This window comes from Chrysochloris asiatica, unplaced genomic scaffold, assembly GCF_000296735.1.
Source record: "Chrysochloris asiatica unplaced genomic scaffold, ChrAsi1.0 scaffold00075, whole genome shotgun sequence".
Lineage (NCBI taxonomy): Eukaryota > Metazoa > Chordata > Mammalia > Afrosoricida > Chrysochloridae > Chrysochloris > Chrysochloris asiatica.
The window spans coordinates 13,853,384-13,866,789 of record NW_006408593.1 but is presented as its reverse complement, the minus strand read 5'-3'; the positions used below and the strand labels follow the sequence as shown (position 1 = coordinate 13,866,789).

At 42.0% G+C, this 13,406-nt stretch overlaps 2 protein-coding genes across 2 annotated transcripts in view; both read left to right on the top strand.

Annotated features, from left to right (window-relative positions):
* Positions 1–6,719, top strand: part of FNBP4 (formin binding protein 4) — a 35,565-nt gene extending 28,846 nt beyond the window's left edge. The window contains exons 13-17 of the mRNA XM_006865106.1: positions 351–628; positions 719–863; positions 1,661–2,001; positions 4,718–4,875; positions 6,629–6,719. Coding sequence (XP_006865168.1) covers positions 351–628; positions 719–863; positions 1,661–2,001; positions 4,718–4,875; positions 6,629–6,719 — 1,013 coding nt within the window. The remainder of the gene's footprint in view (positions 1–350; positions 629–718; positions 864–1,660; positions 2,002–4,717; positions 4,876–6,628) is intronic.
* A 3,005-nt stretch (positions 6,720–9,724) lies between these two features.
* Positions 9,725–13,406, top strand: part of AGBL2 (ATP/GTP binding protein-like 2) — a 49,135-nt gene continuing 45,453 nt past the window's right edge. Inside the window, exons 1-3 of the mRNA XM_006865105.1 lie at positions 9,725–9,757; positions 10,357–10,420; positions 10,987–11,121. Of these exons, the coding sequence (XP_006865167.1) occupies positions 9,725–9,757; positions 10,357–10,420; positions 10,987–11,121 (232 nt within the window). The remainder of the gene's footprint in view (positions 9,758–10,356; positions 10,421–10,986; positions 11,122–13,406) is intronic.

Below are 13,406 nucleotides of genomic sequence, written 5' to 3'. Positions count from 1 at the left end.
TGTTTGATGAGATAGAACCACAGGAAAACTAATGTCCTATGGCAATACAGTAGTACAATATGTAGTACGGGAAGTACTAGCAGATTCATGAATTTATCGTTTCATGAAAGTCATTTCTGAATTGAGCTCTTTCAGTATTCCATTGCCCTCCGTGTAAAGTAGATACCTGTAGGTGAACTTTTGTTAGGGAACAGGGAGTCTGTCGCTGCTGTTCAAAACAACTTTGCGCTCTGTATTCAGTTCCTATTCTGCTGATGTTTATCACCCATTAGTTGAATGGGTCAGCTGTTGAGTAGAAACCCTGGAGTTTCTGGGTTTTTCTCTCTCTAACACTTATTTGTTTTTCATAGGTTCTCTTTGTAAAGACTCCTTTTCTGGCCAAGTTTCTTCTTCGTCACTCATGCCACTTACTCCATTCTGGACCCTTCTTCAGTCAAATGTGCCTGTGCTTCAACCTCCATTACCCTTGGAAATGCCACCACCACCACCTCCTCCTCCTCCTGTAGAAGACAGTGAGATACAGGAGGTAGAGATGGAAGATGAGGGGAGCGAGGAGCCTCCTGCCCCCGGAACAGAGGAGGATACTCTTCTGAAGCCTTCTACTCCAACTCCGGCAGTAACCACACAGGTAAGTGAGGGAGGGTTGACACTGTATTGCATTGTAGAAGGTGATAGTACGCCAGGACCTGGGCCACTAACCAGAATCTTTGTGTTTCAGAGTTCTGTTGATTCTAGCACTTCTAGCTCGCCTTCCGCTAAAGCAGTGAAGAGAAAAGCTGCAGAAATGAGTACTGCAGTAGTTCAGAGGTCAGCTACCATTGGCAGCTCTCCTGTCCTCTACAGCCAGTCAGCAGTAGCTAGAGGTGAGCATCGTGGCATCATGATTAAAGTGTGTTTTTCTTATGGATTTTTTCTTTGTTTCCATCAGTAGATAGTATTAATTAAAGAAATGTTGAAGGCTTGTTTTTAATCATAATTATTTACATGCATTTATTTCAATTTTAAAAGCACTGTTTTTGTTTTGTTTTTAAGAATACAAAAATATTTTTTATTTTCACTTGATGCAGCTCACAAATGTTGACAGTATATATTCACATAAAAACTTTTTATTCATTTATAATCAGAAGATTGGTAAATCCAGTGGGATTGCTATAATCATTACATGGAGCATACTGAATTTGTATTTTAATAGTGTGTCCTGTCCATATTTTCTGTTATATTTTAAGTCATTAATTATTAAGCTGTTTGATGAGATAGAACCACAGGAAAACTAATGTCCTATGGCAATACAGTGTTCAGTTCACCATGTGACATTGTTGAAACGCCATTCAGGAGCCAGGATGAGGCCAGAAGCTAGGAGAATGGACGCAGCAACACAGATGGTGCCACCTTGCTGGCTGGGCCTAACACTTAGACATATAGATCCTTCCAGATCTTGTTGAGCACATTTATATATACAGTGATTAAGTATCTTAATGCTACTGTATTCAGAAATTAGTATTTTGTCCCCAGCCAAATGTGGCTGTATTTTTTTAAGGAAATGGTTTATTAGAATAATTTTATAGGTTATATTAACCCTTAATTCCCTTATTCTTTTCCTCGTTTCCGGTCTTGTGACAATGTCCTTTTTTATAGTATCATTTTATGTTTTCTGTGTTAGGTCAGCAGACAACAGGGATCAGTAACCAGACTGCAGGGATTGGACACACGACTATAACAGTTAGCCATCCAGCAGCAGGGATGGGTCAGCAGGCCAGAGGAATCAGCCTGCAGTCGAATTACCTTGGACTTGCAACAGCATCTGCAATTATGAGCTATGCTGAGTGTTCTGTTCCAATTGGAATGACTGCTCCTACACTGCAGCCAGTCCAAGCCCGCAGTGCTGTACCTACCACGGCCATTCTAGAACCTCCTCCCCCTCCTCCTCCCCCTCCACCACCGCCACCACCAGCTCCCAAAATGCCACCATCTGAGAAGACCAAAAAAGGAAAAAAAGATAAGGTATATGAAATCTGTTTTATATTTTGTTAATTTGTTTTACAGTTGGGGTATAATTTAACTTTAAAACTGTACAGTTCAGAGGCATTCATTATATTCACACCACCTGCATCTAGTTCAAACCCTTTTCATCACCCCAAAAAGAAAACCGTATACCCGGTAAGCAGTCTGTCTCCATTTCCCCCCTCCCATCTCTTGAAAACCACCAATCTGCTCTCGGTTTCTCTAGATTTACCTATTCTGAATACTTCATATGTTATGTGAGTTTTCATGCTTGCCTTAATGTTTAGCATAATGCTTACAAGGTCCACCCACACTGCAGCATACATCAGTATTTCATTCCTTTTTAGAACACATTAGTACTCCATTGCATGCAGCAGGTACCATCTTTTTGTTGTGAATAGATCATTTTAAATCAACAACATAGAGTATATCCGTGAGTGCCTTTAAAGTGTAAGAACATTTGAGACCAATGTATATTTTAGTCTTCTCTCAATGTATAGTGACTGGGGGTGGGGGATTAATCATTTAATCTTTATTCCTCTGATTGTGATGTTGGCTATTAAAAATGTGTTCAACTGCAAGCTTCCAGCATGCTTGGGTCTGGAGTGACCTTATGTATTCCTAAAGTGCTTGCAAGAATAATTTTGAAACAGTTTGAGGCCTTGTTCTTTACCATCTTTAGAGCAAGGTTATAGAAATTTCATACAATTGGGAGAAAAGAAAAGGAAAAAAAGTACTTGTAAGGTCCTGTGTAGCTTTTTAGATCTGTGGTTTTGAATCCAATGTTGAGTGGCAGAGTAGAAGTGTCACATAAGGCTTTCTTGGTGGTCTTTACAGGAGCAGATAGCCAGAGCTTTGTCCTAAAGAGACACTGAGCAGGTTCCGATGCCAAACTTTTGGTTAACAACCCAGTACTTAACTGTTGTACCACCTGGGATCCTTTTGGATATAGCAGACATTGCATAATTTCTAAACTTATTTTCCCACAAAAGTTTGCTAAGCACTACAGAAGTCCTGGTGTGGCACTGTAACAGTGGACTGCTAAGTGCAAGGTCAGTGGTTCAAACCCACCAGCTACTCATCAGAAGCCCTATATACACTTGCTATGAGTCGGAACTGATTCTAATGCACTTAATAACAGAAGTCTAGGTGAAGCAGCAGTGACACCCTAGACCTGTCCTTTATAACCATGCTTATAGGTGTTTAAGGAGCTCTGGTAGCGTAGTGGTTACAAGTTGGGCTGCTGACCTCAAAGACAGCAGTTCGAAACTACCAGCGGTTCCATGGGAGAAAGATGAGATGTTCTGCTCCCATAAAGATTTACAGCCTTGGAAACCCTGTGCAGGGTCACTATATGAGTCGGAACCGACTCCACGGTACTTAACAACAACACACAGGTGTTTAGTGAGAGGTGTTAAGTTACACCCAACAAATTGTCTGTACTCACATGGCCGTTATGATTTCAGCTTACATTTACTTGGCTAGTTCCATGCTAACCCAGGGGCTCTGCTACTCCTTGTTAGAAGGGGGTGCGTGTGTGGTGTGCCAGGTGGTACCACAGGTGAAGTGAACAGTAGAATATGACAGGGTCTGAGCATGTTGAATGGGTTTCCATTGTTCCAGGAGCTCAACAACTCAACAACAGAGAATTGGACAGGAAACCAAACAGGGTAAAGGACTGGCACTAGGCCATTTACTGTCTGAGATTTTTGGGACTTTTATTCAAGAAATCTGTCTCAAATACAGACAGGAAAAACAACCTGGGCACTAATGCGCACTCTTCTCATGAGCACAGCTCTCACATTCCCACTGGCGCACTTGCTGACCCCACTCTCAGTGTGACCTGGTGGGGTTGTCAGGCACACGGACAGCTCTACTGCTCTGCAACAACACAGGGATACATTTGCCCCTGTCATTGTCCAATATAGAGGCCTCGCTAATTTGACAGAAATCCTCTGTCAGCAAGTACCTACTGAATGTATACTGTGTGTCACATGCTCTCTCACTAGGAGCTGGGGGTTCAGAATTGGATCAGACTGCTGATAGAGCTCCTCCTCTGGCAGGGAGTGAGGTGAATGTGTAGGTGTACAGTGGTGGTGGTGAAGTGACTTCCAGTCAGTTCCAACTCACAGTGACCCTGTATTAGGGTTTCCAGGGAGCAGCTGATGGGTTTGAGGTGCCGACCTTGTGGTTCACAGTCCAGTGCTTTGTCGTACAGTACCACAGGAGCCCAAATATATGGTAGGGGATGATTTGCAAATTAGTAGTGTAAAACAGAAAATACTTTTTTGTTTCATAGTTGCCATTGATTCTGTTGATCTTTCCAGAAATGCTGCCCTTGTTTCTCAATTATTTACCACATGGAGTGAAACTTGTTTAAAATTTGGGAAATGAAACGCTAATTCTCAGGAGATAACACAAAGACAGTGATTTTGCATTTCCTAGAATAGGGTGATGGATGAAAAGTTTAATATAATTTTAGAAAATAACTTTTTTATAGTTCAATATATTGTGAACTAAACTTTTTGGTCTGTAGGTGGTAAAAGCTTATGCAAAGAACTTAGAGTGAGTGGTGTTCATTTCCTGCTTTTTTGTTCTTTTGATTTTAAAGTTCACGTTCCTTCTAGCAAAAGATCTTTTAGCATGGAAGGCTGAATTTTCTAGTCTCCTTATTTTTGTGTATTATATTCCCTCTTTACTTTAACCACGATTGCAGGCAAAGAAGAGTAAAACCAAAATGCCATCTCTGGTAAAGAAGTGGCAGAGTATCCAGCGTGAGTTAGATGAAGAGGAGAACTCGAGTTCCAGTGAGGAAGACCGGGAATCAACTGCACAGAAGCGAATTGAAGAATGGAAACAGCAGCAATTAGTCAGGTAAACGAAAGGTTGAAAACAGGGGTGAATTTGTGGGGGTTGTTACTGTTTTAGTGCAGTTGTAGTCTTTAAATCATAGCCCTTAGTTTCTGCCAGTCCTTATAAATTATTATCTAAATTAAGATTTGATTCATAGAAGTATTTGTTTCCCCTGTAAACAGCATGGTCTGATTTTATTCCAGATACCACAGGTATCAGAGTTGTGATGCTATTTCCCACTGTGTTCATCTAAGACAAAGGACTGTCCTAAGTCTCTGTTTACATACCATTACTATTTACTATCTATATCCAGTGGGTATTTTTAAATTATTTTACAAAAATGTGACAGAAGGATAGGGGTCAGAAGGAAAACTATAGTAACAAGAATTTATACATATCAAACCCAAATTTCTATCCTGTATTTTCTTAGTTTTGAGTTATCCCTCGTCCCCAAAAATGTTGCTGTTGGGTCATTGCTGACTCATAACAACCCTGTAGGACAGAGTAGAATAGAATTAATGCCCTGTAGGAAGGTGTGATCTTTAAAGACTGAACTTGCCCTCTCCAGACTTTTTACTTTCTTGAAAAATGATTCACTAATATAGGCAACACAGCAAGAAAGCTGAGAGGTGTGTAGAACGTTGTTACTGTTGTAGTTGTGTGCCCTCAGTCTGCTCCAACCCTATTATGTACAACAGAAGGAAACGTCCTTCACCAGCCACAGTTGTTAAGTTAGAGTCTATTCCATCTCATTGAGGGTCTTGTTTTTCATTGAATCTCTGCTCTGTCAAGCGTGTCCTTTTCCTGATAACTTGTCTGAAGTACAGAAATGACGTTTCATCATCCTCACTTCTAAGGAACATTCTGGCTGTATTTCTCCTAGGACAGATTTGTTTGTTCTTGTAGTCCATGGTTTATTTCACTTCTGCATCATCCTTCAGTTTTTTTATCTTAGATTTTTCCAGCAGGGGATTGATGAGCAGTGATTAAGTAATTCATACAGTGATGAAATACTGAGTTCTGGTGCTGCGCTGTAGGATAAGCACTACACTGCTAACCATAGGATAGTGGTTCAAACCCACCAGCCACTCCTCAGCACACTACATATATATATACACACACACAGTGTTTTTAGGATTCAAAACTGAGTTGATGGCAATGATGAAATAGCAAATGGTTTCAAAATAATAAGAAATAGGGAGAAAAATCACAGGTATCTTGTTATACACAAGTATTTTATATTAGGGAGATTTATAAAAGGACTCAATGTACTAACCATTGTGGTGATTGTAAGACAGAAAATCTGAGTTTTAATCTATTTTTTCCTTCTGTTGACTTTAATCTATTTTTTAATGGTTGAATTGGTCCCAAGGGTCACAGTGCCCTATTGAGAGTTAAATGTATTTTCATTGATTTAATTTCTTTAACTAAGAAAAACTTTTATAGTCATATGTATTATTCTTTGTATGTGGCCTTTAATGGTTAGTGAAGATACAATATCATTATCTTTCCATTCCATTTTTCCACAAAGCTTTTGAAACCCCTCTTACATAAGTAAATGTACACATCCAAATTCAGCATAGAGAGTACAGAGGTAGTATGTGTGTCTGGTTAATCCATTAAGTTCAATAAATGTGTATAGCTGAGGAGCATGAAGATTTTAGTGAACATATAGATGTGATTGATGATTTTCAGTTCAAGGTTCTTACTTGCTGGGAAATGAATGGTTTTGTTTTTTCCAGTGATGTAATCTATATGGTTGTTTTCCCCACAGTGGCATGGCAGAAAGAAATGCTAATTTTGAAGCCCTTCCTGAGGATTGGCGAGCAAGACTGAAGAGAAGGAAAATGACCCCAAACACATAATTTTTTTTTAAAAAAAGAAAACCCTTTTTTTATTTTTCATATTTGTTTTGTTTGTGTTGAGTTCAGTCTTTAACTAGTTTTACTATTGTCAGTCTAAATGTTATTGGGGAGAACATATGAATTCCCTGGGCAAGAACCTACATGTACCAAGTTTTCCCATTGTGGAATGAAATTCTTCTGTGTTGCTGTAGAGCAAGGTGATTGGAATTGCTTTGACCCGGCCACCTCTGTTCTCGCACCGGGAAGCTCAGCATGTGACGTATATTAACCTCGTCAATCTTCAGCTTGTGGCTCATGAGTGTGACAGCTCTGAAGGGGACTCACTGACAAAAAATGAAGGGTTTTCCTGCCTAGTAACAAGAGGCTCTTTCCTTCTTAGTGTAGCACCCTCACCAACTTCTCCTCCAAACAAGTGCAATTAAGAAGGCAGCTCTCTACTCCACCTAGGAAACTAGGATTCTCGTGGGGTCTTCTCTGACCACTTTTCCTGTAGTCTGTTACCCCAGAAGTGCTGAGGTCTGTCAGCTTTTGCTGACAAATGACCACATGCTTTAGTCCTTTTTCTCACAAATTCTATAACTGGTAGCTAAGTCATTTCACCCAGTAAATAGATGGCATATTTAAATTTTAATACTGGCGGCAGCAGCAGCGAGTGTTAGTGTCCTGGATTTTCAGAATTTCCTCCTGAAGTATGTGGCAGTAAATGTAACAAGGGCCACGCTATGTATTAATGTATCTCCATTGTCTTATCCTGTTCCCAAATCCACCTCCATTCTGTGTGTGACTGTATTCTCCATAAAATTCCAGTATTTAAGAAAAGCTGTTTACTCTTCCCGTACTTTCTATTGTATCACAATCAGGTAAAAGTCACTTTAAACTGAAGAAAAAGCAAATTGTGTTTTAAAGCTATTTGTATTTCTCCAGTTTTTGACCTTGTAAATTTGTATATATTCACTAATAAAGCTTTTTTTATACTTCTGATTGTTTATCCACCTGTCTTTTGAGCATTTAGCTGTTTATTTGACCAGATCAATTAATTTGGCATTGTTTTTTCTAATCGAAGGCATGTGCAAATAAGGAAGACTTGGAGTAAAGGAAAAGAAGAGCCCTAGGATCTTGAGTGGACCCTGGTGTGGCTCTATAGGATGAACACTGACCTGCTAGCCACAAGGTTGGAGGTTCAAACCCACCAACTGCTGCTGAGTCAGAACCAAGTCAATGGCACCCAATAGAATGAAAACAAGCTTCTCAGCAGATGAGGCTCCTTGGCCCATGTATAACATTAACTTAATATATGATCTATGTAATCCTTAAAATGATGGAATGTGGTTGACATTTTGAGAAAGTACTTTATATTTGAAAGTATTATATGTTGTTAGTGCTCGAGTCAGTTCTGACTCACAGCAACCCTGTATAGGGTCCTAGGAGCGGCTGGTGGATTTGAACCACTGATCCTGCAGTTAGCAGTTCAGTGCTTTATCCCACAGCTCCACACCAGGACTTCATGAGTTGTTTTTCTGGTTACTTTCATAAATTGATGCAATGAAAGAAAAAGCTTTTTCTTGAACTACCTCAGTTTCCCAGGCTTGTAGGAGTCGGGTGCAGAGCACCTGTGTCTTTGTCAGTCTGCCAATTTGCTGTTCAAAATGTGTGGTTCTAACTTGCTAACATTTCTTGGATTTACTCAAACGCAAAGGGCTATTTTCAATTCTGGCTAAGGGGCGGAGCAATGTATTGCATAAGTTTCTAAAGCCCCCATTTAAACTAAGTCCTTTCAGCCCCGTCTCATCCTGCTCCCCCCTTCTACCCCTCCCACCTCACCCTATGGAAAAATAATAAATTTACAGAAAAACTGCGAAGGCTAGAAAGACCCAAGGACACCTGAACAAACGGATAAAACTTAGCTCATCCATACAAACAGAGTAAGGGTTTATTGGTTGGTTTACTCCCTCTTACAGAATAAGGATCTCCTAGAATTTACCACCCCAGCTGACAAGACAATTCTGTGTGTTCTAACCGCTCTGTGTTTCTTGTATAAAGCCCTGCTCCCCTCCTCACTTGGGGGTCAGTGTGATTTGGGCTTGAGCTGACACTGGCGGCAGGCAATAAACTTCTGCTCTTTTAGATTTCGAGTTGAGTTCTTTCTGACTCTTGCTGCTGCATGGGAACAGAACTAGCTATATTATCTGGCCAATTTGGATTCCACAGAGTGGAGCTGTAATCTTGCATGAAAGTATTGACTACCGTTTTCTGCAACATTGGCTACAGCTCAGGCGCTGAGCCCAATACACACATTCTTGGGAGGCGGGGCCTGAGTCTCCCGGAAATGCCCGGCCTCTAGTCCTCCTTCCGCCCCCCACCCCCCCCGCGGTTGCTAGGCTACTGGGACCTTAGCTGAAAGCTGGCGGGTGAGCTCTGGGAGCGTGGGCTTTGGCAGGTGCAAAGTGTAGCCTCTGAACTTGCAGTACCGGGGCCTCTGGGCTCCCCTGTCACTGTGGGAGCCGCACCAACCCCTGCTGCCCGGGGCGCGGGGTCCTAGCACCCTTAGCTCGCTCTCAGGAAATCCGCCTGGGAAACTATCTTCACAGTCGTCCTGTCCCGGTGACCTACCCGGAAGCGTGGAACCCCGTTCCCCTCCTTGAGTGCCCACTCTTCCTGCCGCTGGTCCATCTCTCCTGAGACCCTTTCCCTCCCGCACTTCTCTCGGGGGGTGGGGTAGCATCTCTCAAAGGGAGAGGCCAGGCGCCTCGGGATGAGAAGGTAGGAAGACGAGCCTCCCGGTGCATTTCCGAAAGCGGCGCACTTCCGAAAGCGTTGGGCTCCTCTGCACAGGGCGGGCGGCGGGACCTCCCTAAAGTGGCCGGCTGGCTCGCGGGGACAAGCGTGGCTGCCGCGTGTTCAATGCTCCGCTCTGCTGTTGTAGCATCTCCTGTGGAAATTTGGCCCGGGTTGCGGTCGGACACCGATGTCACTGACTGGGCTTCGGCATACCATGCAGAAGTAACATGTTCCCAGCCTTAGAAACCGAGCTCAAGCAGGTCTGTGTGTACCCCTGTATCCCTCTCCGGAAGCACCCGCCTCCCACCCCCCTGCAAAAATCCAGGACCAGATCAGAAATAGGAGTCCTGGTGTGGCACTGCGGGTTAATGCGCTGGACTGCAAAGTTGGCTTGAACCACAAAGTTGTCACTTCAAGCGCACCAGTCACCCTTTAGAATCCTTTATATAGGGTTGCTGTGGGTCTGGGTCGAAACCGACTCGATAGCACTTAACAGGAAAGATCAGAAAGACGTTTCCACTTGGAAATCTTGATACCCCATGATAGAATGATTGGCAGAAGTGTCTTCATTTGGTTTGTTTACAGAAACATTCAGGCCTGTTCAGTAGCCCAAGTGGTGCAATAGTTAAGCATTGGGCTGCTAATTGAAAGATCAGTGGTTCAAACCCAGCAGCCGCTCTTGAAGAGACAGATAAGGTTGTCTGCTCCCATAAAGATTTACAGTCTCAGAAACTATGAGTCAATTCACTCAACGGTGGTGGATTTTGAATGGGTTGGATCTGTTGTCCTCTGCAATGGTAGTTGGGTGGCATCTGGAGAGTTCAGAAATCCTATCATGGACTGTCATTCCCTTTCACAGACCCTACCTGACCCCTATGAAAATTTCATGTTCCACCACCTGCAGTACTACGGCTACTTTAAAGGTAACAGCTCTTTCTCATCTAGCATCACTCTCTCTGGGCTTCTGAAATGAAGTCTTTTATTCATTGACGACTTGGCAGAGTTGAGAGTCCTACTTTGTGCTTCGTGATAATTAAATGAGTTCCCACGGGGTCTTAGCCAGAATGGAGTTAAATTAGAGTTTCCTGATAACCCCACTTAATGTTGCTAATACTCCACCATAGGAAAAAATTCAAGGATTCATAGGCATTATGAATCTAAGCGTTCCTCCAATGAGCCTTGAAACATTAGTTTCCTTAATAATTCTTTCTCAAAGTATTAAGTTTGAACCAATTGTATCCATTGCTTTTCAAGGCTCCTTCCCATTCTCTTGTTTCCTTAGCTGTGAAATGGGTACAGTTGTTTCACTCACCTAGATTGGGATACCAAGCGTTTTTGAGAAGTGAGACTATATTTACTTCAAAACCCTGCGGTGGGTGGTGGTGGTGATGGAGATAGTGTTGCTTTGGGTAGTAATGGTTTCAGTATTGACTTTGATGTTGATGGTGAGCCAGCCTCCTACAACCTGAATTCAACTGCTTATTCTTAGCTCAGAGAGGCAGCTTACCCAACTCTGCAACACATCAACATGTCTGGAGGAGTAACTCTCGATTCCTGTTGAATGGCTCTTTTGGGGAAAGAGACAATTTGATACCAGACCCCCTGCAAAAAGAGAAGCTTCTATGTGAGTAACAATCAGTGTATGGGAGACCCCTCTCCACCCCCCAAGTCCTCACTGCAAACCAGTCGAAACAACACCGTAGTGTTCAGGAATTTTAGAGAATAATTTATCTTTTTTTTTTTTTTTTAAGCTTTTCTTGTGAATGGAGGGATAGTTTACAAGGGAGAACATTGGTTTTGCACTCATCCTATCATATTTTGTTTCATTGCAATGATTACAATCCCCTCCATGCATCATAATTTAACAGTATTTTCTTTTGTACGCTGTTTTTTGTTTGCTTGTTTTGATGTACACAAAAACATTCAAAAATATGTAATCATTTAAATAACCAAAGAGCACATTCTGTAAGCCTGCCTCCTGGCCGCCAGCACACAGTCTTTCTCTTTCCATGAGTCTAGAGTCTTCAGATGCTCGATCTAGCCATGTCATCATCTCTGCCTTCATCTCTGATGTCGCTGCTTCTTTGGTTAAGGACTCATATTCCACTCATGCTATTCCCCCTTGATGATCCTAGGGTCCTCTGTTCCTGGAATGCAAGATTAGCTACTCCTCCCTTTATATTACAAAACTTTTACCTTTACAGTTGTGACCATCACAATTAGTCATGATAACAAATACTCAAAAGAATCCTATCCCCATCTCCTTTCACCAGACCCACCTAGGCAAGATGAAAACTATTCAGTGGGGAGTCTACCTTCCCCCACACACTCTGAAACTAAACTCCCTCTTGAACACTTGTAAGACAGCCACTTCATGCCTTTAGAGTCTCTCCATTTTAGGTAGCCAGTGTCTAAGTTGCCCATCCCTATCTACCCTGTATACCGAGAGAATAGGTTTGATCCTTGATGTGAAGACTCCTTCCCCCTCAGTTGGTATTTTTGAGCTACTACATCTATAAGTATAGGTCAAGTTCATCAAATTGTAGCAAGTTACACTTGCTTCCTGTATCAAATTTCTTTATCTTCCTCTATTTGAGCTCTGGTCATCAAGCCATCAGAGTTAGCTCATCTGGGTACTATATGCAAGTTTGAGCATTCTTGTGTGCCTTCCCCCCACTTCATATCAGCTAGATACTTCATCTCAGCTCTAGCTCTCTGTGGCTAGGTTAATGTCCATGGACTCAGGAGTTCACAGATCTCCCCAAACTTCGGACCAACCAGCAGTTCCTCTTCCTCTTTTCTCTCATATCACAAGGTCAACAGGAGTCTATGGAACATGGTTGAACTCAGCCCATATCTTCATTACTGACTCCCCCCTCCCCCCCCCACTTCCTCTCACATGTAGACCAACATGGTCGCCAGCTAGCTTACATGCCTGCTTGTGTGTTCCCTTTGAGTTTCAATCTGGGGGAGGGGGGTGTTTGTCCTACAGGGACTTGCCTTGATGGTTCCTTGGCCAACAGTTTGTTTGTTCTTATAATAGCCAAACAGACTGTCAGTTTTATTATTGTTTTTTCCTGCTGGTCTTTCTTTCAGGAGGTATCTTCTGTTCCTCTAGCTGCTCCGGGCTGGTCTGCATGTTCTTTCAAGTGGGGACCTCTTACCCCAGAAGGTTCTGGGACTCAGGATTCTACCTAAGGTCCTGTACACTAAAAGACTCCACAAGAAGCCTATTTCACTGGGCAAGTTCTAGAACCCTCTTTAGGTATTCTAATCAGTTAGTTATAGGCTGAAGACAGACTTACAAACTTTCTATAGTCGTGTTTCCCAACATTCTTTTCTATCCCACTCAAGTATCTATTTTACAATAGTGGGTAAGGGAAACCAATAAATACATAAAACAGTCAAGCATCTTAATATTATTTCCCCTCTTTTACCCACTCAGACTATGCCTCGATCCCTGTATCACAGAGCCCTGTTGTTCCAAGGTTAAGCATACATTAATTACTATTTACCTCTGTCCCATTTAGCCCATGCAAACTGACCTAAGTGTTCCCCTATCTACCTGTTTTTCCATCCCCCTCCCAACACCCAAACTATGATGTGTCTATCCCTAGCCTGTGCTCTACCATCCATCCCCTCCATCCCACCCCTGATAACCAACAAATAATTTTTTTTTCCTTTAGTATGGGTGCCTTTTCTTAAGCTTTTACAATAATGGTCTTATTTTTCTTAGAGATTTTTTTAAGTTTTTATTGTGAATTGAGTGAAAGTTTACAGGGCAGATCATCTCAATTTCACATTCAACAAATCATACACCTTGTTTAATTACAATTATTATAATCTCCTCCATGTACCATCAGTTAACAGTATTTCTCTCTATTCATTTTAGCTCTTTTTTTTTTTTTT